This window comes from Heteronotia binoei, chromosome 10, assembly GCF_032191835.1.
Source record: "Heteronotia binoei isolate CCM8104 ecotype False Entrance Well chromosome 10, APGP_CSIRO_Hbin_v1, whole genome shotgun sequence".
Taxonomy (NCBI): Eukaryota; Metazoa; Chordata; class Lepidosauria; order Squamata; family Gekkonidae; genus Heteronotia; species Heteronotia binoei.
The window spans coordinates 68,821,267-68,848,162 of record NC_083232.1 but is presented as its reverse complement, the minus strand read 5'-3'; the positions used below and the strand labels follow the sequence as shown (position 1 = coordinate 68,848,162).

The window sequence follows — 26,896 nt, the reverse complement described above, 5'->3', positions numbered from 1 at the left end:
GTAACTTAATATACATTTTCCCAGCTACAGGTCGTCAGATGATGGAAATTCAAAGTAAGCAGGCTTCCATTGGTTACAATGTTAAGACTTTATTTTGATAATCCAAAAGTTCTGAACAAGGATTCATTGGAACTGATGCCCTCCCTTTGGAGCATAGACATTTTAACTAAGAGTACATCAAAGGCTTTTCTAAACAAGACTACATTCCCACAGTATGGTGATACATTTCACAAGTTAGGTCCTTCTTATCTCGCTGTGGTTCCCGTTTTCACAGGAATAGCTTCTAGCTGCCCCTAAGGCATTTTATCTTCAAAGGATTGTTGCAATTGTTAGTACCAAGGACAGGAACTCACAGCAGGGTTAATAACAACTTCAGTTCTACTTTGATATGCAGGGTTTCTACATTGGGGTTAGTAGCAGATGTTAGAAAATGGAGTAGGTCAGGTCAAGCAGCTCACAGCAGTTTGAGCAAAGCATCACATTATAATAGTAAAGCATCATATCATAACAGTAAAGCTTTCCAGAGTCTGACACAGGTGGCCTCACTGTGTGCATTAAGTGCCACCAAGTCAAAACATCCTATTGTTAACATCCTAACAATCATGATAAAAGTCACATAGATACAATACCCGTATTATTTCTTATTAAAATTGTCATATCAAATTATATTAAGCCATTCAAATGTGTAACTAGAATTATTGATTACAATAACTAAAAAATTGCCAATTGTTTTCAAATTCATCTTTCCATCTTTGATAATTTAGTTTGTCAGTTTTGCCATAATTGCATATTCTTGCATCTTGTTTATCCAATTCTTAAGAGTTGGGCAACCCTCAGTTTCCTAGTAAGCTGCAAATACTACTCTTGCTGCAGTTAGCATATATCTGAGCAGTTCATGCATCATTCTTTCCATATTCACTGGTAAAATGCCTAATAGCATTGTCTCTGGTATCATAGCAAATTTAATCTTCAATTTTTTTCCCAGTGTGTAGTTCCTTCCAATATTTGCTCGTTTTTTTGCAAGACCACCACATATGCAAGGTCGTCTATCTCTTTACACTTCCAACACAGCCCTTGATCATTTTTACCCATCTTCTCAAAGACTTTTGGAGTGATGTACCAGTGATAAAACATTTTATACCAGTTTTCTCTAAGTGTCTGACTCGCTGTGAGTTTTATGCCTTTTGTCCATAGCTCTCCTCGTTGCTGGAATAGGATCTCTTTCCCAAACTTTTGAACATTTTACCATACACGTGTGTCTTCATTTGTTCTTTTTTTGTGTGTCACATTGTAGTAGAAGTTTATAGATGTGACCTAAGAGGTGATCCTTATTGTTCAAAATTATCTTTTCAAATTGAGTCAAGTTCCTTAGTATATCTCCTTGATGCTTATCGTCTTTAAGCCTCGATGACCAGTCCGCTTTATTCATTGTACAACTTTCACACCCATACATAATAATGGTAATACTATGGCATAAATTAATTTGATCTTAGTTGCCAGCACAGATCCCTACACTTAAGAATCTTTTCTGGCACCTTTATGACTGATCTTGCAATCTCAGTCGCTTTTTGATATCTCAGCTGCAGTCTCCCTTTTGGTTGATCATTGAGCCAAGGTACAGAAAATCTTTAATAATTTCATCCCTTCATCATCAGACTTAATTTTTTTAATTCCTCAGCAGTCATTACTTTTGTCTTCTTCATCTTCATCTGTAGTCATGCTTTGACACTTTCTGCTTTAACCTTCATAAGTAAACATTTCAAGACATCAATATTTTCTGCTAACAATGTGGTGGTGTCTGCATATCTCAAACTGTTAATGTTCCTTCCACCAATTTTCACTCCACCTCCATCTAAATCAATCTAGCTTTCTTTATGATATGTTCTGCATATTGATGGAAGAGATAGGGAGATAAAATACATCCTTGTCTGACACTTTTACCAATTGGAAACCATTCTATTTCTCCATATTCTGTCTTAACAGTAGCCTCTTGTTCAGAGTATAGGTTGCACATCAAAGCATTCAGATGTTGTGATACACCTATTTATTTTAAAACTAATCTTAGCTTTTCCACACAGTCAACAGTTGTGCTGTAATCTATGAAAAGCAATGCATTTTTTCTTAAATTCTTTCATATGCTCTAGTAACCAGTGTGAATTTGCAATATGATCTCTGGTGCCTCTACCTTTTGTGAATCCAGCTTGAACATCTGGCATTTCTTGTTCCATATATAGTAAAAGTGTTTGCTGTAAGATTTTGAGCATCACTTTACTTGCATGAAAAATTAATGCAATGGTTGCTGCAATCTTTGACTTCTTTTTCATCATAGGGTTTTCGAGGTAAATGATCACAAGTGGTTTACCACAAGTGGTTAGCTGAAGTGGCACTGCAATTTTTCTAAGAAAGATCCTATGCTAGTGTCACCTTCCACAACTGCTGCTGCCCTTCAAGAATTCCTCTATCCCATCACTAGTAGAACTGTCCATTCTCTTCTGCTGATGTGGTCATTGATTCCTGAAGGAGCTGGATGCATCATGTTCTGGTGTCTCAGCTGTGACTAATCCACTTTGAGCAACTCTGCTAGGAGTTTAGCTTCTTGACAAAGTCTAAACTTATGGTTTTGCTCTCAGCGTTGCTGTCATGTACAAAAACCCTTCACCATGTTAAGATGTGGTTCCAAGAGGGGGTTAAAATTTTGGGGAAATGTCTTTCCATACTTGTAATGAACTATTTCTCATCTAAGTATATTTTGTAATATGGTAATTTGCTATGCTAGTAATATGATTTTATTGATGATGTGATATAACTTGAAGCCGTAAAATTCCCTGAGGGTTCTTGTGAGCCTTATTTGGGGTGCAAGTTTCAAAAATAAATAAAATTATATGAAACAAAAAAACACCTTCTCTTTGTCCTACTGAATACTCTCGGAGCAATTTACTTTCGAAGCTGTGGGAAGTGAAAACTAGGAATTAGAGAAAGAAAACAAAGTAATTATATATAGCAAGAGCTATATATAATTTCCTGCAATTGTGTGTGGAAGATACCTAGAACATCTGATGGAAAATAGGTGTAGGAAGTAGACAGGGCAGGTAACTGGGAAAACAAGGATCTTCTCTTCTGCACACCAAAAATAAATTATGTAAATAGACTTCTTACCCTGTGTTTTTCAAAACTGCAGTTCAGGAAAATTCTAAGCACCATTATGTAGCGATGTCCCAGCATATCTTTGAAATTTAAATCTATGATATAATCACTGTCTTGTAGTTAACCACTTGTGTTGCCCTAAAAGCAAGAATTTTCACTGAAATTTCAAGCAGTATGCATGTGGCATGTGCGTTTACTTGTATCAGTCCAGCATGTGCCATTTGTGATATGGGTAGCATTCTTACGGATTCCTGTAATACAATGCAAGCACAAGTCTTGTGGAAGTCCATCATACTAGAACAATAGGAGATTGCCCTACAGTCTAAGGGAACATCTGCCCATGTGTATTTGTTCATTTTATTTCTGGGATTTCTATCCCGCCCATCCCACCAAGACAGGCTCAGTATGGATTAACTATACATTAAGTTCGATGTGGGAATTTAAAATTGACAATGACTTATGCTGAATGAACTGCCAGGTGAACATTAGTGGGTTTTTTTCCTCCATGGTTTCTTTTGCCTACTGGGAAGACTATTTGTGGGATCACAGAACCCACATGGACGAACTGCTGTGCGGGTTGCAGCTTGGAGGGGGGGGGGTTCCTCCTCCAGTCAGTGCAGATTCACTGACAGAAAAAAGAGGAGGTAATCTCATCTCCTCATTGCAACTTCCAGTCCACATGGCTGTTCATGCAGATTCCCAGACTCTAGGAATAATCTTTCCACCACAACAATTAGACTGAAGGGGAAATGAGAGGAACACAAAGGAAACCAGTTTCCTTTCTGTTGGCAGATCGTTACATAAAAGCCAATGAAATGCTTGCAATGGAGATTTCTTTCTGAAATTTCTTGCTTTATTATGAAAAGTCTTTTATGCCATGTTCTCATTGTTTATGTTGAACCCAAATGTAAGAATTCATAAAAGCAGGTGATAACAAGATTTGTTCTTAAGATTTCAGACAAGACATTTCTACAAGCCTGGCATTTGTGACTTCAGTTCAGCAGTAGCAGAATTTCAGGTAATGTACTTCTTGTCTGTAAACAGACTGGAAAATGTTATGACTCTGGCCAAATTATATGGAAGTTGGATCTACTTTTGTATAATATATTGGAGTGTTTATAGGATAAGATAATGGTTCTGGTAAGTTAAGAATTTATTTGTGAAAATTGGGGGGGGGAGTCCTTTCACAGATGCATTTTGTGAAAATCAAAGCTAAAAGTTGATAATATTTTTAGAAGTCATTCAGTAAGCAGCTGACAAGATAGGGTAACATTTGACTCTTACAGCAAGGATTCTTAGTAAGACAGAAATGCAGTTTGGATGGGATTGTAGAATGGAGCGGGAAGAGATGACAGGACAGTTAATGTGGGAAGGATTTTATCCCTTATAAAACTAGCCTCATGAGCTGAACCATTTCACTGCAGTTTTGCTCCTTCAGTAAGCAGTCCTTCCCAAACAGCTCCATTCTGCACATTTTACAAACGAAAGACGTGTAGCCTCAGACTATTCCACAACGTAGGTGCCCATTCCAAAAGAGATAGGTGCTTACAGGGAAGACCTGAATGAAATGTGATCAAAATTCATGACGTGTAATAATTGGAAGTGTTTCTTTAGAAATTCATTGTACTCTTTATATGGTTAAGTATTTGGAATGCTACTTTTGTAAATATATTGATGGCAATTATTGTTTAGTCATAATTTTCCATTGCTGAGAAACAGTTTGTTGGAAATGTATTATATTTTGGGGCCACATTGAACAGTAGTAGTTATATAAGACCATGAGAGGTCTTGTAAAGTTTACTAGCTGTATGCTAGCCAAAAAGAAAATAAAAGCCAAAGTTACTGAATTCAGTTTCTTGTTTTAGTTTCAAAGTGTAATTGAACTGCCTATTAAATCAGTCATATTTGTTTTAATGCTATAATACAGAGGTGTCAAACATGTGGCCCAGGGGCCGAATCAGGCCCCTGGAGTGCTCCTATCAGGCCCCCAAGGAATTTGCTGTTGTTTGCTTCCTTCTCCCTCTCTCTTGCTTCCTTCTGCATCACAGCTTGCTTTGCAAGACTTGCTCAATTGCACAGGAGCCACAGAGCAAAGCCTCTGATCTTCTTCGTGGTCTCTGTGCAGTCCCACACATGGGTTTTCCCGCTGGAACGAACCCGACCTCGGAGAATTCAAAGCTAGCCTTAAGCGTTATTTTTGGCGCGCACTTCCTCCCACTCTGGGGAGCAGGCATCGACTGCGCATGCCTGGAGCGGGGGGAAGGCGCTCCACCCACCAGTTTCTTTCCGACCGCCGCCCGGGATAGTCCTTCCTCGTTGCGTCTCTTCTCAACTAGCCTCCTCATCCGTCTTCACGCCGCTAGACTCAACAGCTACCTACTGACGACGTCTTTACGCCCGGCTATGTCGCAGGCTTCCGAACCTAGGAAGTCTCCACCTACCCTCACACCTCAGAGGGTCGGTACGGCCCAGGCAGCTTCTGTGGCTGTGGTTCCCAGGAAGCTTAAGCCCTCAAAGCATGTGAAGAAGCACCACGATCCCAATAAACATGCTGAATCGGCGGGAAAAGAGAAATCTTCTTCGCCGCATCAAGGGGCTTCGGACGCGAAAGCCGCCATGGCGGTCTCTTCACTCCGAGTGCTCACGGCTCCACCGCCACCTCCAGTTCTGACTCCAGTCCTGACTCTGGTGGATGCCATTGAATCCGAGGTTATACAAATTCGCTCCCGATCACCATCGGTACAGGAGTTCCTACCGGAGGACCTCTTGACGAAGGAACCAACTCAGCCATCTCAGCCACTTCAACAACAGCTCGATCTCGATTCCTTCCGGGATGTGACTGTTCCGCGTACCTACAAGGACGCTATGGTGTCTCCTCTCCGTCTTGATTCCCCACGCCGTCGAGACCATGCGCCCGATAGGCGTCACGGAAGATCACTCTCTAGAGACAGAGATGCACGGGGACATCGGTACCAGGCATCCCCATACCGGGAGCAGAGCAAGCGATACCGCGATCGATCCTCCAGTAGAGACGAAGGGAGTCGGTACCTTAGCAGATCACGCTCTCCATCCCGATCTCCCTACTTACGCTACACTCCGTCGAGATCTCCTTCTGTAGAATCCTACCACACCCGTAGGCGCCGTGACCCACGGTACCAGGATATGGGACGTCACGAAAGGCGTCACGAAAGGCACCACGATCGGTACCACGACCAGCGTCAACGACACGACTCGACAAGGTACCAACATCGGCAGCAAAAGGACTTGGGCCGGTACCAGCCACAAGATCCAGCACGGTACCAACACCAGCAAAGTCCACTACGGTACCAACCACAGGATTCTGATGCAGCACGGTACCAACATCAGCAAAGCCCACTACGGTACCAGCCGCAGGACTCAGCTCGGTACCAACACCAGCAAAGCCCACCACGGTACCAACAACAGACCTCTCGTCACTCCGCACAGGCAGTATCGCCTCGCTGTCGGGTCCCAGTCTCTCCTATACCGTCAACATCTAAACAGACCGACCAGCAGACCAAAGTACCCTTGCTATCGGAACCTTTTACACCTAATCCACAGGGCCCACGGGATGAAGACGAGTCGGACCTTGAAACGTCGGACTCTTCACACTCATTATCTCAACCGGCCTCACCAGCTTCCGACATAGTCAAGCCTGCAGACCTCTCTCCCTCAGAAGGGGCCAAGTCCTATCTGGACCTCATAACCGATATGGCCACAGCTTTGAACATTAAGCTGACCACTGACCTTCCTAGAGTTACCGATGTCGTCCATGATTTGATTAACGCAGACCTACCTGCTAGCTCTTCATTGCCCATGCTTCCGGTCCATCTAGAGGCACTGAAGGAGGCTTGGGACAAGCCAGCCTCTATACCACCAACGTCCAAACGGGTTGAGTCACTGTACAAGATACATGCTCCGGAATCCAAATTCTTATACAACCATCCAGCACCTAATTCTATGATTGTACATTCCTCCTCAAAAACTAAACAAACACGCCACCCTGTACCACCAGAGAAAGAGGGGCGTAAATTGGATACACTAGGGAGAAAGCTTTATTCAATCTCTACAGCATCAGCAAAGATCAATAATTACATGGCCCACTTCGCGGCATATGCACACAACATTGCAGCACAACTTACTACTCTAGTGCCTTCGCTGCCTGAACCATCTCAACGTCAGGCCACCAAATTGCTAAAGGAGCTTAATCGCCTTAGCAAGCAACAAATTAACACTGTCCGCCACTCAGTCGGCTGCACATCCAGATCAATGGCGACCGCAATAGCCCTTAGGAGGCATGCCTGGCTCCGCTCTTCCACTTTACAACAAGACATTAAGTACAAAATAGAAGACCTACCATTTGATGGACAGGGCTTATTTAATGCCACCACGGATGACATCCTTACCACCGTGGATGACAGCAGAAAAAGAGCAAAGCGACTGGGGGTAAACCAACAACAACCTCAAGGCAACAGACAGAGACCTTGGAGAACCCCCTCTTATAAACGCACTAGATCTCCCAAGCAATCTGACTACTGGAGAAAGAGGGCACCCCCCGCGAAGCAGCCCTTCCAGCAACGCCAAAGGCCGCAACCTTCTAAAAAGACCACCCCTCCAAACAAGCAGTCTCTTTGACTTCGCCCCCTCCACTTCCAGACTCCTTCCCTTCCTACCGACGTGGCAGTCCATAACAACGGACTCTTGGGTGCTGCAAATTATAAAAGAAGGTTACTTCATAGAGTTCACTTCCCAACCACAGAGCTCTCACTTCCTGGTAACCCCCCCCTCACAGGTTCTACAAGACGAGATCGACATCCTTCTGGCCAAACAGGCCATAGAACCAATCCCCCCTCAATACCATCGCACGGGGTTCTACTCCCGGTACTTTTTGGTACCGAAGAGAGACGGGGGCCAGCGCCCAATCCTAGACTTACGCAGACTGAACAAGTACATACGTCCTACAAAATTCCGCATGATTACCCTACAGTCCACACTGCCACTCATTCCAAAGGACGCATGGATGGCGCTGATAGATCTCCAGGACGCGTACTTCCACATTACCATCAACAGCTGCCACAGAAGGTTCCTGAGATTCGCCATAGGGAACGCCCACTACCAATTCCGGGCACTCCCCTTCGGCCTTTCAACCGCTCCAAGAGTCTTCACAAAATGTATGGCAGTGGTAGCAGCGTTCCTCCGTCAACGGGGCATAACTCTTTACCCCTATATAGACGATTGGTTGATGGTGGGAAGCTCCGAAAAACAGCTCAGAGATCACATTCAAATAACCCTTCACCTCCTCGCTACTCTAGGGTTGCAGGTCAATCATCAAAAGTCTCAACTCTCTCCTTCGCAGACAATACAATTCATCGGGGCATACCTATCCACCACGGACCACAAGGCCTACTTACCTGTAGACAGAGTTGCGAATATTCAAACCCTGGCCAACACGATAATCTTGCACCCAACACAAACAGCGTTCGTGTTCCAGCGCATGCTAGGTCTGATGGCAGCAACAACCGCGGTTCTCTCATATGCCCGGCTTCACATGCGGCCTCTACAACTATGGTTTGTCAGAACTTTTTACCCACAGAAACAGTCACAACGGACGTTACTCTCAGTTCCCAACCGCATTCTACCGTCCCTGCAGTGGTGGACAAGTCGACACAACCTCCTAGAAGGGATGCCCTTCCTAAAACAATCACCTTCAACTGTGGTCACCACAGATGCGTCGAGATGGGGGTGGGGAGCCCACCTCGACTCGCTGATGGTCCAGGGACAGTGGACAGCGAACGAAAAGCTCCTGCATATCAACTGCCTCGAGCTTCTTGCTGTTCACAGGGCACTGAAATCCTTCCTGCCCTCTCTGCACGGTCGCCACATACAAATAACATCGGACAATGTGGCGACTGTGTTTTATATCAATCGGCAAGGAGGGACTGTATCCTCCCGCCTCTGCAACATGGCCCTACGCTTGTGGCACTGGAGCATCGCTCACAAAATCCATCTGACTGCAGTGCACCTACCAGGGGTACAGAATACCCAGGCAGATGCTCTGAGCAGGATGACAGTAAACGACCACGAATGGTCAATCAAGAGGAAGTACCTCCTCCCTGTCTTCACTATGTTTGGTGCCCCAACCATAGATGTCTTTGCGTCCCCGGACAACGCTCAATGCGACATTTTCTACATGAGGGGCCCTCCCTCCTCCCTGTCACCAGGGGATGCGTTCCTACAAATGTGGAACGGCCCACTTCATTTCCTTTTCCCACCGATTCCGCTCATAACAAGGACAATTCAGAAGTTGCAGTTGGACCGCACGAATTGTATCTTGGTCACACCCTGGTGGCCGCGCCAGGCGTGGTTCACCACTCTGCTTCTCCTATCGGACAATACCTACCACTGTTTCCCGCAGGTACGGGATCTCCTGTCACAACAGAAGGGCAGGGTCCTGCACCACAACCCCTCAGTCCTCAAATTAACAGCCTGGAGGATCAGTTTTTAGAGTTACCTGACGACGTCAGGCACGTCCTTCTAAACGCCAGGAAACCTTCTACTAGAAAATCCTATACAGCTAAATGGAAACGCTTTACCCAATATGCAATGCGTAATAATTTCCACCCTGCGTCCTCCTCCATCTCGCAGATCCTTACTTACACCGTTTCTCTCTCGGAATCTGGTCTTACTTACTCCTCACTTAAGGTACATCTAGCAGCCATCTCTGCTTTCCACCAGAGCATAGAGGGCCGTACAGTGTTCGCACACCCTGTTACAAAGTCCTTCTTGAAGGGAATCCTTCACCTTAAACCTCCGACAAGGCAACTTTACCCTGCATGGAGCTTGTCTGTAGTACTCAGCCAATTGATGAAACCCCCTTTCGAACCGATGGCGTCTATCCCTTTGCACCTGTTGTCGTGGAAAACAGCCCTGCTAGTGGCACTCACCTCAGCTAAAAGGGCCAGTGACATCTGCGCTTTTCGATCCGATCCGCCATACACTGTCTTCCATCACGACAGAGTGGTTCTGAGGCCGGACCCAAATTTCTTACCCAAAGTGGTGTCACCCTTCCACCTTCAAAGTGTAACAACCCTGCCATCTTTCTTTCAACATCCCTCGGATTCGGGACAGAAGTCCCTCCATAATCTCGACGTGCGTCGAGCCCTTGCCTTCTACTTGGACAGGACTGCTGCATTTCGCAAGGACCCGACATTGTTCGTTTCCTACGGAACCCACAAGAGGGGACAGAAACTCTCTATACAGAGACTGTCTAGATGGCTGGTGGAGGCTATATCACTTTGTTACAAGTTAGCTAAACAGCCAGTTCCAAAGCCCCTAAAGGGACACTCTACTAGGGCACTAGCCACATCCTCCGCCTTTGCGAGGGGCATACCCATTGAAGACATCTGTGCAGCAGCAGTATGGTCTTCGTCGTCCACCTTCGCCACGCATTATGCCATGGACATTAATGCAAGGCGAGATTCTTCCTTCGGGCAAGCCATACTCCGCTTCATCTTCAACTGAGCTGCCATGCTCTGCCAAGGTAAGCCGGAGTACCTTACCGCTCTGTTATTTATAACCTAACCTCTGAATTTCTCTTTCAGAAACAGCACCCACCTCCGTGCAGGTTAGCTCATCAGTCACCCATGTGTGGGACTGCACAGAGACCACGAAGAAGATAAACAGGTTGCTTACCTGTAACTTATGATCTTCGAGTGGTCATCTGTGCAGTCACACGCGCCCACCCATCCGTCCCCGCTGCTGTTCTGCGATTTCACATCTCATAGACTCTATTGCACGTAACGGCGGCTAGAAAGAAACTGGTGGGTGGAGCGCCTTCCCCCCGCTCCAGGCATGCGCAGTCGATGCCTGCTCCCCAGAGTGGGAGGAAGTGCGCGCCAAAAATAACGCTTAAGGCTAGCTTTGAATTCTCCGAGGTCGGGTTCGTTCCAGCGGGAAAACCCATGTGTGTGACTGCACAGATGACCACTCGAAGATCATAAGTTACAGGTAAGCAACCTGTTTTTTTCTCCATTGGCTGAGGCTACTCCCTTGGGGAGGCAGGAGGGAGGCAGAGTTGCTTTGCCAGGCTCTCAATTGCAAAGCAGAGCTACTGAACCAAGCCTCTCTTCCTTCTATTAGTTGAGGCGCCTCCCCCTCCTGATCCCCTGGGGAAGGAAGGAAAGAGCCAGTTCCTTTGCCCAGTTCCCTGGATCCCATGGAAGAAATACAAAGAAAGCACCTTTAAAATCAATGAGTGCTAATGTTTTAATCATGTTTTAAGGTTTTTTTTAAAGAATCTTTAATTGTGTTTGTGTCCTTTATAAAGTTTATAAACCTAATCTTAAATAAGTACAAACATGGCCTGGCCCGACAAGGTCTCATTTATGCCAGATCTGGCCCTCATAACAAATGAGTTTGACACCCCTGCTATAATATATATGTGTGTATATAGTTCTTTAAACATTTTATTATTTTTTGAACAGCATTGTAAAGAAAAAGGAGACTGGGCAAAACTGGGGGTTGTGTACATTCATGTGAGGAGAGGGTGTGAAAACTTTGATGATCTTGAAAAGTATTCACTGTTTGTTGCTGACATCCTAATCAGTGCTGTGAAGGAGGACAGACCAGGAGTTCCTTTTTGTGAATTTGCAGCTGCAGGTAAGGCTTGTATAAAAGTTACAGATTGTTCATTGAGCACACTGTTACTTTAAGAATAAAGGAAGCATAATCCAAGAGATACATTGTCTGCCTACTAGGCTTCATCCCCAACCAGGAAATCACTTGGTGGTAGTGATGAAAGGAATCGGCATCATTGATAACTTCTGATTCTTTTCCTGCTTTATTCCAGCCCATTTGCCCTGTCTAGATGTCACTGTATGAAATAGTATCAACAGCTGATACAACCTCCACCTTGCTGGTGTCGATGGCTTAATGACACTTCATGCTATACTACACTAACCGCACCCGAAATACTTACTACCAAATTTATCCCTGCAAATGTAGAAGAAATATTTGAGGGACTGATGCTGTCATATCCAACTTGTAATCTCTCTACGGAAGACATGATTACTCTGAAAACAATTGGATTGTGGTGACAGCATCACAGGCTGTATTGGAGATTTCAGCGCTTAAGAGCACTCTAGGCTTTAAAATAAATCAGTTTTTAAAAGTAGAAAATATCTCAAATGTGTTGTATGCTTAGCAGGGTGATAAGCAACACAGTGCACATGTGTAGTTAGCTTTAAGAAAAGTTTACTATAAAATAGGGAAGGGCTGCATGGAGTTAAAAATAACAAGGTCCCAGCTAGCTTCCTAGTTCTACATCTTGCTTGTTTGTTTGCTAAAACTCATGTCTGTATATGAGAACAAAGAGAGAGTTTTCCCCAAAGCCCCAGCATTTTATGTTTGTTACAAACAATATGTAGCATCCTCAATATATTGATCCACCAATAGCAGTTCCCAAGTTCAACTAATTATGAATAATACCTCCTTTTCGCTGGCAAGAAAAACATGCCTAGCATCTAATCAGTTCTAAGCTATCTAGCTACGAATTAGCATACATGAACAAATAGGTTAGCTCTTTCATGACAGAAGGAAATGAATGGCATAGCCCAACAAAATGGTTATCCGAAATCACTGTCACATTGGCTCTAACATAGAATGCAGTCTGTTAAGAGGAATACTTGAGAAGCATGGTATAAAGAAGGATATGTTCTCATGATGACCTAGTTCCATAGTGCCAAATCATCTTGTCTTCACAGGTTTTTTATGATTTCATCTAACATAATACAAGTTCTGACTTGTAGGATTTGCCCTTTAAAGCTGGAAAGGAAAGGTCCCCTGTGCAAGCACCAGTCGTGTCCGACTCTGGGGTGATGTTGCTTTCACAACGTTTTCACGGCAAACTTTTTTACGGGGTGGTTTGCCATTGCCTTCCCCAGTCTTTTACACTTTCCCCCCAGCAAGCTGGGTACTCATTTTATTGACCTCGGAAGGATGGAAGGCTGAGTCAGCCTTGGGCCAACTACCTGAATTCAGCTTCTGCCGGAATCGAACTCAGGTTGTGAGCAGAGAGTTCAGACCACAGTACTGCAGTACTGCTGCTTTACCACTCTGCGCCACGGGGCCGTACCTTTAAAGCTGACCCTTATCTTAATAGAGACACCCATGCCTTTTAGTTTCCAGAACTAAAAAAAGTATGGACTCTTGCCCCATCTTCTGAGTTATGTGTGCAACTCTGTACAACAAAACACTTGGAGAAGTTGATTAAGATTCTTGGATTAAAGTTCAAAAACTAACCATGTATGTGTAATCACATAACACAGTCTGAACTCTAGAAATTGTTTCTAAAGATGTCACTTGACTTGAAGAATGATAAAACCCTGCATCTTTTTGGTAGATGCGACTACCAGCAAAGCATGCATAATTGCCTTCCATGTATTGTTCATAATCTTCTGTGCAAGGTTTTTTTTTTTTGCTAAACATTTGTATCTCAAGTTTTCCCAAAACATTTAATAAAATGAACCATCCATACAAACTAAGACATCCATCTATAAAGCAGCTAATTCAGACATAAGGCTAATAACAGTCCAAAGCCATTTAAATGCAAGTAAAGATTTTTTTTTCTTAACGCTAGTAGTGAATGTTCTAAACAAACCTCCCAAGGATCACATTCTGCACAGAAAAGGCCTCTCTAGTCCAAACCCCTCCTCTGATGGTGAGGGAACTCAGAGGGGCTTTTGCTGCAGATATTACTGAATGGGCATGTTCTTACAATGAGGCCGTCCTTCATCTATTCTAAACCAAGAGAACCAGAGTGGTATCATGGTTAATGTGTCTGCATAGGATTTGGGAAATGCAGTTTCAGTTACCCACTCTGTCATGGAAGCTCACTGGGTAACCTTGGGCCAGTCACATGTGCTTGCCTAACCTATGTAGGAGAAGAAGAGATTGGATTTATATCCTGCCCTTCACTACCTGAAGGAGTCTTGGAGCGGCTTACAATTTCCTTTTCCTCACCACAACAGTAGTATTCCCTCTGTGAGTAGTGTTCCCTCTAAGCTGAGTGAGTGTGAGCTAACTCACAAGTTTTTTTGCTTCCAGCTCACACATTTTTGTCTTTGCTCTGGAAAAATGGCCCCAGAGCAAACTAATTTATGCAGGAGCTCACAACTTTAATGCCAGTACCTCACAAAGTAGAATTTTTGCTCACAAGACTCCACAGCTTACGGGGAACATTGCCTGTGAGAGTTCTGACAGAAACTGATCTTGAGAGGAAACAGCTCTGTGAAACTGGTGACTGATTCAAGATCACATCAGCAGGTGTATGTAGAGAAGTGGGGAATCAAACCCGGTTCTCCCAGATAAGAGTCCACACACTTAACCACTATACCAAACTGGATCGCTGTAGCGTGTTTATTGTGAGCATAAAATGGAGAAAAGGAGAATGATATAAGCCACTTTGGCTGTCCATTGGAGAGAAAGTCAAGGTATAAAGTGAAATAAATACGTTCAAATAAGGGTTCAGTGCAAGCAACTTCTTAGTTTCAGTAACTTATTTTTACATATTTATTTATTTTAGTAAATTTCTATTCCGCCCACTCCCCGTAGGGCTCAGGGCGGAGTACAACATATAAAATACAATATTATAGGACACATAAATGGACACATTCAATTTAAACAATTAATGAAAAAATTCTTTCAAAAAATCAAAAGCAACAACTACTGACTTTGAGTTTTTTCCCCTTCTTCTAGTAAATGCGGAGCCAAGGCATAATGAAGCAGACAAAGCGTTATTGGGAAGGATTGGTATCAGTGTTTTATATGCGTACTATAAAATACATCAATGGCTAAAGGTACTTTACTAAGTTATAGTTATAGCTGAATGTTCTACATTGAAAAAGAGTAAACATAAGCTATTTTGAATACTCTCAGGACCACTTGACATGTGGCCCCAGTGAGTAAAGATCCTTGAGTTGTAGAGGCATGCATGTTGACAGTGGAGCTTCTAAACATGGGAGCAGGACTTTATTTCCAGAAAAAGCGGTGCTGGAACTCTCAAGAGGGAAATGAAGGAGAAACACATGGGATTCTTTGAAACAATATTTTCATGCACTACAGACTTACCTCTATTTTAGACATGTCACCAACTTCCTCAGTTCTTTTTCAGATCTTTCTTTTGGTGCCTAATGCTGAATTGATGACCTTGAAGCAACTGTGTTTTAATATTCTTTGTTGGATCAAAGACTGTTAAGAGAGACCCAACAATTTTTATAAACCATGAAGATATTATGGTTTTGACTGACAAGGAGGATGACATACTCACCTGATGCCCCCATGAACATTTAGACGTTTTTTGAAAATGTTCTTTCTGTAAAGAGATTCCAGAACTCCATTCCAGTGTATTCTACCAGAAAAAAATCCCTGCATGGGAGAAATTTTTATCTGTGTCCCAGTATAACAGATGCAGGGTTAGAAGAGTTTGTATACTATTTGTAGTCTTCAAATGAGCCAACATACAGGTCTGGCTTTTTCCTACATCCCTTACAGTATACATGATTAATAATATGTAAGACTAGGAATAAGGCCCATTGTGGAGAAAAATACAGTGGGCACTAGAAAGAGGCTCTGGGTGAGTGCCCCCGCTTGCTGTCTTCCCACTCACTGAAGTGAAGGCATTCACTCCCCCCTGCCCACCTCAAGGAGAGCTGATCTTTGCCATCTGGAGAGCAGTTGTAATTCTGAGTGATCTTCAGCCCTTACTTGGAGACTGGCAACAGTGGTTCCCCAGGAGGAAATGGCAATGTACCATTGCCCACCCCTCCTCAAGCCCCACCCTTTTCCAGGCCCCACCTCTTAAATCTCTAGGAATTTCCTAACCTGGAATTGACAGCCCTATCCTTCCCTTTATCTCCCCTTCTGACTCCAGTTTTCCATTGCCGCCCCCCTCCCTGCAACCTCTACATAGGAAAAGGAGTGTTTCTCCACAGTGGTGGGGACCAAAACAGCTTACATCATTCCCCTTTCCTTCCTTTGATCTGAACAGCAACCCTGTGAGGCAGGTTAGGCTGGAAGTCTGTCACTGGTCTGAAATCACCCCGTCACCTCTCACAGCAAGAACCTGGGTCTGGCAGACCACGCTCTGAAGCCCTAACTCCTATGCCCTCTTCAAACTCCACCACAGAATCTCCAAGAATTCCCACCAATCTGGAACTGTTAGCTGTAGTCAGGACTGGTCCTAGTGAGTCCTGCCTCAGAAGCCTTTAGTGATTCCTTTCAGACCAGGAGTCTGTCTCTGATAACGTTGTTGGTCTTAAGCACAGGACTTCAATCTGTGTCTCACTTTCCTTCTGTATCTCTCTCTGTATCTGGTCTGTTGCATTTTTTCCCCTTTCCAGAGGAGGATGGGGAGGAGTCCTCAGCCAATCAAGGAAAGCCTTTCTCTGGTTGTTCCTCTCCTTCTCCCTCCCTCAGCCAATCAAGGGAAGGGATTCTTTTTCTCCTTTGTGAATCAGTGCGACAGGTTGCTCAGCCAATGGAAGAGTGGGGAGAGCCAGAACTAAGGTTGTTTGCCTTTTACTGACAGAATCAGCTTTGCTGGCTAGCAACAGCCACTCAGGCTGGGAGAGAGAAGCAGGCTCAACCAATGGCATGCAAGTACTCTTGAATGATATTTTGATGGGCCAAAGGTTGATGCACCACAGCCACACCCAACCAATCAGGTTGTTCGGTTTTGACAAGACAAAAGGGCTTTTATTATTTTATAGATACAGCATAATATCCCTTTGAGTTTTTTGTTGTTAAATCATGATAATCTCTGAGCCCTAGAGCTCTAGATTTTTAGCCATATGTTGGGCTTGGACTTGATTCCTTGGTCTGGGGGTTCTAATATACTTGTTCATTGTGCTGTTTGTGTGGTCCCAATATGTTGTACAGTAGAGTAACTATGAGAGCAAGCCTAAGCAGATCTACTCAAAATTCTACTATACTCTGTTCAGTGAGACTTACACAAAAGTGTACTTAGGGTTGTGCAGGTATGTCTTTAAAATGTATCTGCATGCGATGAGTTTTATAACATTTGTGGCTTTTCCTTGATCTTAAAATTAACTGTTACATTTTGTCCAACTGTTTTTTTCCCCTCTCAGTCATGCCCAGCTCCCCTCCTTACCCACAACTCTGTCTCATGTAAATTTTGTTCTGAGCATAGTCCTTTTGGGTTGTCAAAGGGGGTCCTTCCTCCGTTATTCTTTAGTAATACTAGAGGAGTAGCTGTGTTTGTCTCCATCAAAAATAAATTGGAATCTCATGGCAGTTTAAAGACTTAACAAATACTTTATTTCAGCAAAAGCATTTGTTGGCTTTATACCACAAAAAATTATGCTGAAATAAAATTGCATTGCTCTTCAAAGTGCCACTAAAATTCTGTTTGTTAAAGTCTGTATTTGCATATCCTGATACCATGGTATGTTGCTAACTTCATGTGCAAATTTAACATGACTCATAATAATGTTTCTGGACTATATTTATAGAACGTTTCATTTATGAAATCAGTGGTCAAGTATTTTAGTTTCTAAAGAAGAGCTTGAGAAGAGTTGGAAGAGTTAATGCTATAGAAATAAACTTGGGATGGACAACAGGTCCTTAAACTATCCTTTGAGGTTTTGTATGTTGAAAGAGCTGTGATGACAAGATCGCCATACTTTCTCCACCCCCTACAGGATATATAATAAAATTATTGTACTGGTACCTCCCAAAAGTAATCTCATTTAGCATTGCCCAGTTGTGGATCTCCAGCTGTGGAACAAAAAGGTATCCTGTTGACTTGGAGGAGAGGGAGAAACAGAATGAGCTGTAAATTTGTTGCTGAATTTAAATATTATAATTACCAAAACAAATCCTGTTTTCAGGATGAAGCAAAATAGAAATTTAGGCACAATCCAGCAAAGTTAGGCAATTTTAATTCCCATTAGGTTTGATGAACAATATTTAAATGCATGGATGAAATCACTGGGGTAAAGGTTTAGTTGTATATTCTAGATGTAGAAAAAAAATACAAAAATGTCTTGACAGAAACTGTGACTTGACATAATTGTGTGTTGAGGTGATTTCCAAGATAAGAAACCTGTGTCTTAGACCACAGATAACACTGTGTATTCCTAAAGGAAACAACTGGTGATGTAGGTTTCATTGTATGTCCTGCTTTTCCCCCTTTTATCATAGGCCAGGAAGGTACTGGACATATTTCATGCTTTACAGATACATTTCACATATTTGAAAGGGCTTATTGGTCCAGAGCAATCTGCACCACGATGTGAAATTGTCAATGTTGCTGTGGAGGTCTTTCTCAACAGCGGGAGCCTAGATGGGGCAGTATGGATTCTGAAAGGTAAGTTGCTATTTTAACATATGAAACAAGGCTTGCAATTTTGTATGTTTAGATTTAATAGCAGTTCAGTAAAGTCACACATTTATAGCTGAAGCAGATGCTAATTTTAAAAAAGGTTAATTGTATAGCTTAGGTTCCCATTATCTGTTTCTAAGTGTTTGCTGACCTAGGCTTGAAAAATAGTTAAAATACATTGAAAAGAGCAGCTGGGGAAAGGAAGTGGGGGGGGACTCAGTCATCCAGAGGAGGTAATATAGTGTAATGATTGGTGTGTTTGGTCTAAGTAGGTTGGTCCTAGTAAAAGTTGCATATGCATGGATTTCATTCTTGCTTTTAGTCTAGGTAAAACTAGGAAATACAGGTTTAAATCCGCATTCTGCAATTATAGCTATCTGTCAGACTATCTCCTAGGATTGATGTGAAAATTACTGAAGAAACCCTGGATTATTTGGAAGATTAATAAGATTAGATCAAATAAACGGAATAGAAGGCTGGTATTGAATGTATAAACTGAATTAAAGACTGGTATTGAATGTATTTTGTGTTTGCTGGGTAGAGGGGTGTTAAGTCCACAATACTTTTTAAAAAGTTTTTGCCAGTGTTTTTCTAATTATTCACGTTTCAGTGAGATTTATGGCCTGTTCCACAACAGTGCTGTACAGTAGTGCAGAGTACCATGTGCATATGTTCCTTTGACGTATTTTTAAGATAGTGTTAATCTCTCCAGAATCAGAATGGGTGATCAACACACTGTCATGGCCTTGTGACAGAATGGATGTGCTGAATAGGCATAACCTGCTGTGTAAAATCGCATCTGAATATATTACTAAAAACCGTTACAGAGAAGCATTTGAAGTCTTGCGAAATCTACCAGGCTTTCAGAATTCTTGTGGTAAGTGCTATTTATTTATGTTTTCAATAGTGAGCTTGTATGGTTTTCATTTAGCTGTCACTTGACATTCTGTTTATGTTGCAAGTGCTTGTTTTGGGTTAATATATTTCATTAGATGAAATTTGCCAATTGTGTTCCTTCCTTTCTGCTTCTAACTTTATCTCTGCTTTCCTGAAGTCTACAGAATTAGGAAGTAACATTCATACTTTTCCTAAGGTTGTAAAGAAGCTATCAAAACAATATAGTTTGTCTGAGCCATTCATGGGATAAGAGGGTTGGTCCTCTCATTCATTAAAAATTGGTTAAATGGTATGGAGCGTAAGAATAAATAGACAGTTCTCACAGTGAAGGGAAGCAACCAGTGGGATCCCACAATAGTCAGTGTGGTGTAGTGATTAAAGTGTCTGACAAGGATCTGAATCCCCATTCTGCCATGGAAGGTTGCTAGGTGACTTTGGACCAGTCACATACTCTCAGCCTGGCCTACTCACTCAGTTGTTGTGAGGTTAAAACAGAGGAGAGGAGAATGATGTAAACCAGGGGTGGCCAACGGTAGCTCTCCAGATGTTTTTTTTTTGCCTACAACTCCCATCAGCCCAAGCCATTGGCCATGCTGGATGGGGCTGATGGGAGTTGTAGGCAAAAAACATCTGGCGAGCTACCGTTGGCCACCCCTGATGTAAGCTGTTTTGGGTCCACCATTGGGGAGAAAAGTGGGATATAAATAAATAATGAAGTATTGGTGTTGAGACCAATGCAGTTTGGTTTGTTCATAAATTATGTAGAATTGTGGGCTAAGCAATGCAGTAGCCAGGTTTGAAGATGATACCAAATTATTCAGGATGTGAGAAACCAAAGCAGATTCTCAGCGGGGCTTCTTTCAGATTTCGCACAAGCTGCCCCGAGGCTGCAACTCACTCCACCTCTTTCACGCAGCAAACAAGATCCTCTAAAAACCAGTTTCTGTTTGCCGCACAAAAAAGGCAAAGCTGGTTGCAGCCCTGGAGCAGATAGTGTGAAATCCGATGGAATCCCCGCAGAAAAGAGAAGCATGAGAGTGGCATAATGCTAGTGGGAAATTGGTCTTAAGTCTAGAAAAAAACTGAAGGGAGGCATAATAGAAATTTATTAAATTATGCATTGGGTGTAACACGTGAACAGAGGTCAGGACAGGCAAAAGGAAATGCTGCTTTATTGAATGAGTAATTAAACTGTTGAATTCACTGCCAGTGGATGTAGTGATGCCTATGAACATAGATTTTAAAGGGGGTTAGACAGATACATGGAAAGCAGCCTTCATCTACAGAGTGACTGAAAGCAGCCTTCATTTACAGAAGCAACAAACCTCTGAATCCCAGTGCATAGAGCCAGCGTCAAGAACTTGTCTCCATGTCAGTTTGCCCACAAGAGCAACTAGCTGGCTGCTGTGTGAAACAGTTACGTTGGAATAGATGGACTATTGGGCTGATCCAGCTGACTCTTCTTATGTTCTGTAAAAGTAGGGCCTTTGTCTAACATCCAGCTGGGCACTTGATCTTCTTGTTCTTTGAGACAGACACTGCCAGTAGAACTTAAGAACGAGATTTGAACTCAGTAGCACCTTAAAGCTTTGCAGGTATAAGCTTTTGACAATCGACACGATTCTGGTTGCTGTGTTATTCAGAAGCACAGAGAAGGATAGGACCTGGGGTATCAGGAAAGCTCAGAGCAGAGACTGAAGATGAAAGAACAGATGGGGACATCCATTCAAGAGAACAGTGCCCAAAGTTCAGTTAGCAATTTTAGATTTATCTGGAGCCAACTTCTTTGTACTGCAGAAAGCCAACATGGTATGTGGCCACAAGAGAAAACCAGAGCACAAATCTCTGCTCAGCCATGAAGCTTGCTGGGTTGCTCTGGGGGTGTACTAGCTAGTTTAACGTATATGGCCCAAGTGTGTAAGGGTGTGGAATGTTCCTGTGTACATTATCCTGAATTCTTTAAAGAGAGGAAAAGTTGGAAGTATGATAAATTCACTAGCTGTGTATATTGGAATGGAAAGTACTGTTTATTGCAGGTATATCTTCATTGCATTTTTTACTGAAATCTGCTTCCATTTAGCAATTATAAGATATGGATATACACACTACATGTGTTCATGCATTCCTTCAACATCAGTTTTATGCTGTACACATTCAGTAAGCAAATGTCTTAAATACAAGGAACACGTAGTTGCTGGGATTTATTCATAAGAATTCTCTCATAAGTAACTGCATGAGCCTTATGTCTGAAGGAAGTAACTTCATGATAGAGTGGAAACATCTTTGCTGTTGTAGTTTCCTCCATTGTTTTTTTAAACCAGGAATATGCTTCATTTTTTTAAAAAAAAAATCTCATTGGTGTTACTTACAGAATTATCTCCATGGTTTAATGTTAACATACTTACATCATTAATATGATTTCCTCTTGCAGGTAGTCTGGATGTATCCCAGTACAGTCTTCTGTTTAACAAACTTTTAGGAGCTAGTTCAGAAAGCAAAAGCCTTGCAATATCTTCAGCTGTAATAGATTTTATGCTTGCAAAGAACATCCCTGTTGACTTTCAGTTACTTAGAGCATTTATCACAGCACTGGGAAGAAGTAGTCTTTGGCTTAAAGCAAGGACATATTATAAAAGTAAGCTCTCTTTAAATCAATATTTACTGCACTGAGTGATTTGAAAAACTTCACTTAGAAAAAGCTGAAACTGCAGTGTGATTCACAGTTGTGCATGGATAACTATTGATATGGAAGATTATTGCCCATATTATGATTTTGATTATGTAACTGAATGTTCTAAAGTGACTGAGCTACTGAAAAACAATATCTACTGCAGTAGATTTTCTGTGATTAATTTGTTAAAGGTTTTATGGCTTTTATAGGAAGCATTTCCTATATGTGTAGACATTGCCCGACAAACCCATCTGTTTAGTTTTCTTTCACCCGTCCTTTTAGACTAGATCTAGTCTTCTTTGAAGAGGATAAAAACAAAGGCTGATCACCATAGAAGGGAGGAAGAAACAAAATGGCAGGTGCCACATTAATGCATCATTTGTGGCAGAACTTTGAAATTGTTTTAAATGTCATTATTTTGTAGGGAACATACATTTTGAAAAAGCAACATTACCCCTATTTCCATCTGCTAAGAACATTAAATTAGCTGCTAAGATGAAAGTTCTGTGTTAACTAGAAGCTCAAGTTTTCCAGTATTTAGAATAAGTAAGTGCCTATTCACAGATTTCTTTATTTTATTTAGAAGATTTATATCCCAGCCTTTTAGCCCAGGCAGTTATCTAAAACAGAGCACTATTAAGAACATATCATTAAACACAATTAAAAAGCAAACTACATTATATTTAAAATCAGACTTAATAAGTGTGTTCAACATTAACTTATCTTTTCACTTTTTCACTGTAATTTTTAGGTGCTTTAGCACTGGGTTGCTACCCACCACTGGAAGGAAATCTGTACCGTAAGCTTCTCCTGATTCCATCTTACATAACAGAGATTGAGATGCTGTTAGCGATTGAAGTCTTTTTGGTTTCAAATGCTAGTAGTATACAAAGTCCTGGTGCTTCTAATCAGATTCTTCAAATAGTATTAAAAAGGTTAGTACATGTCCAGAACATGTGATTGGCAGTGTCCTAACAAATCTTGTTAATTGTGTGTCAGTTTGCATATCCCACAGAAAAAAATCTGTAAAATGTAAAATTTACAATAGCACTTTGTACGAAGGAAATAATGTGATAGATGCATAAGGCGAGGTTGGAGAAACAAACTTTCCAGCATTTAAAGTCTATTTAAGAGTTAGCTAATCATCGTGATTCACAGCAAAGTAACAGCACATGCCTCAACACATTTGTAGTGGAGGCATAAAAAGCCTGCTGTACTGGAAAGCTTGATGATTGTCATTAAACCAGTTAGGTTGTAAGGAGTAGTGTAGCCATTTTTGACCATCTTATATGAAAGATGCTTAGCAAGGGAACCAAGTGCAGTGAGAGTTCAGGATACAAAGGACAAAATATTTTGGTAGCGATGTAACCTGCTGTGCTAAATGCAGCAGTTCCCATAAACTTTAGCTTCCACTAAATGGAAGCACTCTGTCATTTGCATGGCCTGTTTGTATAGCCTCAGATTGTACATGATAAAAGCAAACATTGCGATCATATTCTCCAGGACTGCATTCACATATCTAGACTGTGTTCACACACAATTCCTAACTCATGAAAACTTACGCTTCTATAAATCCATTAAATCTTTAAGGTGCCACAATACTCTTTTTTTGTGTGCTCAACAACCTTACTGCCAACAGACTTGTCAGAGTTAGTGCTAATTGCTAGTATCCCTCTCTGACTTTCTAGTAATTGTTCAGTACTTAATGGTCAGTGTGAAACTACACATTAATAAATAATAATATTTTTTTTATTTATACCCCGCCCTCCCTGCCGAGGCAGGCTCAGGGCGGCTTTCAGGACATGGCATAAGCCATGTTATAACAATAAAAACAGGATAATACAATTAAATGCAATTCACAATTAAACATTAAATAATCTAAAAACAGTCTAAAACAATATAATTTAGTGGTGGTACTATCTCAGTTGTATTAAAGATGGCGTGATGCTTATGCCAGGTTCCATCTCAGAAGGCTAGTTGGAAGAGGGCGGTTTTGCACGCCCTACGGAATTAAGATCCCATAGGGCCCGCACCTGGCAGCTGGTTCCACCTTTGGGGAGCCTTTATAGAGAAGGCCTGTTCTCTAGTTGTTTTTAATTTGGCCTCCATTAAAAGTTACTGCTGTTTGCACTATGGATGATTTGTCATGTTATTGCCAGCATTTACCTGCAGCAAATACCTAGTTATATGAAGTCAAAAAAAGGTAAAGGTAGTCCCCTGTGCAAGCACCAGTCATTTTCGACTCTGGGGTGACGTTGCTTTCACAACGTTTTCACGGCAGACTTTTTACGGGATGGGGAAGTACACACAATACTAGTTGATACAATAGATTGTACTGGCAAGGCAGGACAGCTAATGCATGTTGTAGGCAGTGCCTGGTTCTTCACTCAGTTGCTGATACTTTAGTAGTTTTTTAATTTGAGAAAGACTGGAGCAGTTCATTCCTCTGAGTCATGGTTTAGATTCTGCTAAGAAGGTTGTATTGCATTAGTTAATATTTGTTTTTAGCTGACTCCACAAAGATGGATTTTAGAGAAAAAGATTAACAATTAAGAGCATGACACACTAGTCCTCATTTTTGTGACTGTGAAAAATCTCTTGCAGATGTGAAGGCAACAGTGTACGAAACAAAGATGACTATCAAAGTGCCGTGGAAAGACTAATTCAAGCCACCCAATTAGCTACGCCAAAGCTTTTCTTAAAGCATTTGACTGTAAACGTTAACCAGGAGCAAGTTTATAGTTTGGAACATGCATGGGTACTTAAATGGTTGAAAGAAAATATGAAATGGGCAGGGAAAGTTTGGCTTTTTCAGTAGTCATTGATGTCAAAACTTCAGTTAAAGTGAATTGTTCAGCATAATGAATAAATATTTTGTTGTGTTCAGACTCTTATTGTTCTTAATTTCTGTAATTTGGCCTTTCAACTTTCTAACACATAAAATTGCATAGATGACCGTTCAACAAAATATTGGGAACCTAGAAGTAGTCTCTGAAAGGAGTCCCCGCCCCCCAGTTAACTCCAGGAATGCAAACGACAATCACGTTTATTCTTGTATCATTCTGTCAGGAAATCTGATACTAACATACCACTAATGATAATACAACATAAGATACAGAATCATGTAAAAAGGCTGCCATCATGGCATCTTTGTCCTAATAGTAAGCATTCAAACGTATAGTCAACTCTACATAAATTAACCTGTTTTTATCATTTGATAAACAGAAATTGATAGCAGTAACTGAGGCACTGCTGGCTGAAATATTTGCTAGGTAGCCTGAAGGAAGTAGCTTCTCAGATTAGCCCTACCCCTCCTCTGTAATAAGAGATTACATAACTGACCTACCTTGCAGAACTATTGTTAGGATCATAGAAATAACATTTGAGTGTTGAAAGTGCACAATATCATATGAAAACCATCCTAATAAAAGTCTCATACACAAAGGAAATTAATCTCCAGCTATTTTATCTTTTACATAGCCTAGCCCCATTCCCACTGCTACATGAAATCTTTTGGACACCATAAAAGCGTAGAGAACTTTTGGGATTATTTTGAAATCTCACCAAATAATAAGAGTTGAATGGAACAACTAAATAGGAAATATTTAAGTAGGAATTGTGTATTTGAATAAATACTTTCTGATTGGAAACAACAAATACCTGTAGGATTACTATGGCAATATTTCATAGGATAAATTAACAATTAAGATTTTCTGTTGGTTGTCCTTGATTTTAAAGGCCATGGTGCTTCTCCCTTTTTGAACACAAGGTCAAATGTTCTCTGGCCATATTACATAAGTGGGGACCAAGGAATGTCACTATTCATATGAATTTTGGTGGGCTACAGAACAACATATATAAGCCCACTTTTGGTACTGGATATAGTTGGTTATGCATTTGCTTCTAATGATTGCTGATAATGAAGCTGGAAAAATGCAGCATCAGTGTTCTGTATGTACTGACAGTCCTATATATAAAAAGCTGCACAACCCACTGTAATAACTATAGTTACTAAAACAAAGTTTGAGTCCAGTGGTGCGTTTTAGCCCTACAAAGCTTAGTTCTGGATGTAAACTTTATGAAAAGTTGTAATATATTTTATTGAAAATTTTATTTGAAAGGCAGAAGGAAGTATGTAATATATACAGAGAGAGTATAGTACAGTACAGTATTAACAAAGCATTTCAGTGGTACTTTTATTTATTTATCTGGGATTTATATCCCGCCCTTCCCACTGAGTGGCTCAGGGCGGCTTACAACATATATAAAACTAACAAAAATATAAAATTACACTTTAAAATTAACATTTCATAATATATAAGTAAAATCAAGCATTTGTTATAAATGTACATCATTAAAACAGACAGCGGTCGTGGAGCTACACTCTATTCAGATACAAATTCAGTATACAGTATTCAGTAGTCGGTATACAGGGCCGTTAGTTGTGGGCCAGCCGGAAGAGGAGCTGTCTTACAGCTACTTCAAAAGCAGCTATGATACTATGCGATGTTAACCTGTAGCAAAGTAAAACGGCAGGTTTATTTCACCAGATAAGCTTTTGTGAATCAGATCTCACTGTTCTGAGACACATGATATTAAATACAAAATTTCCACAAATCTTTTATAAGAAGGGAACAGAAGTTGTAGCATGGAAAAAGAATGAATCCTTGTGTAATATACTAAAATAAGGGACTGCAACAGATGTGGTTGAAAGTTTCAGCCTCTCCAAAGTTATACTGCAGTGGGGAGGAGGGGCTAAATCTTTG

The 26,896-nt window shown here is 41.5% G+C and overlaps 1 protein-coding gene across 1 annotated transcript in view; it reads left to right on the top strand.

Moving 5' to 3' along the window:
* The window catches only part of TOPAZ1 (testis and ovary specific TOPAZ 1), a 67,267-nt gene extending 42,249 nt beyond the window's left edge, over positions 1-25,018 (top strand). Inside the window, exons 14-21 of the mRNA XM_060248840.1 lie at positions 4,096-4,162; positions 11,646-11,820; positions 14,917-15,017; positions 18,382-18,547; positions 19,275-19,439; positions 21,891-22,094; positions 22,882-23,065; positions 24,735-25,018. Coding sequence (XP_060104823.1) covers positions 4,096-4,162; positions 11,646-11,820; positions 14,917-15,017; positions 18,382-18,547; positions 19,275-19,439; positions 21,891-22,094; positions 22,882-23,065; positions 24,735-24,948 — 1,276 coding nt within the window. The 3' untranslated portion in view covers positions 24,949-25,018. The remainder of the gene's footprint in view (positions 1-4,095; positions 4,163-11,645; positions 11,821-14,916; positions 15,018-18,381; positions 18,548-19,274; positions 19,440-21,890; positions 22,095-22,881; positions 23,066-24,734) is intronic.
* The last annotated feature ends 1,878 nt before the right edge of the window (positions 25,019-26,896 follow it).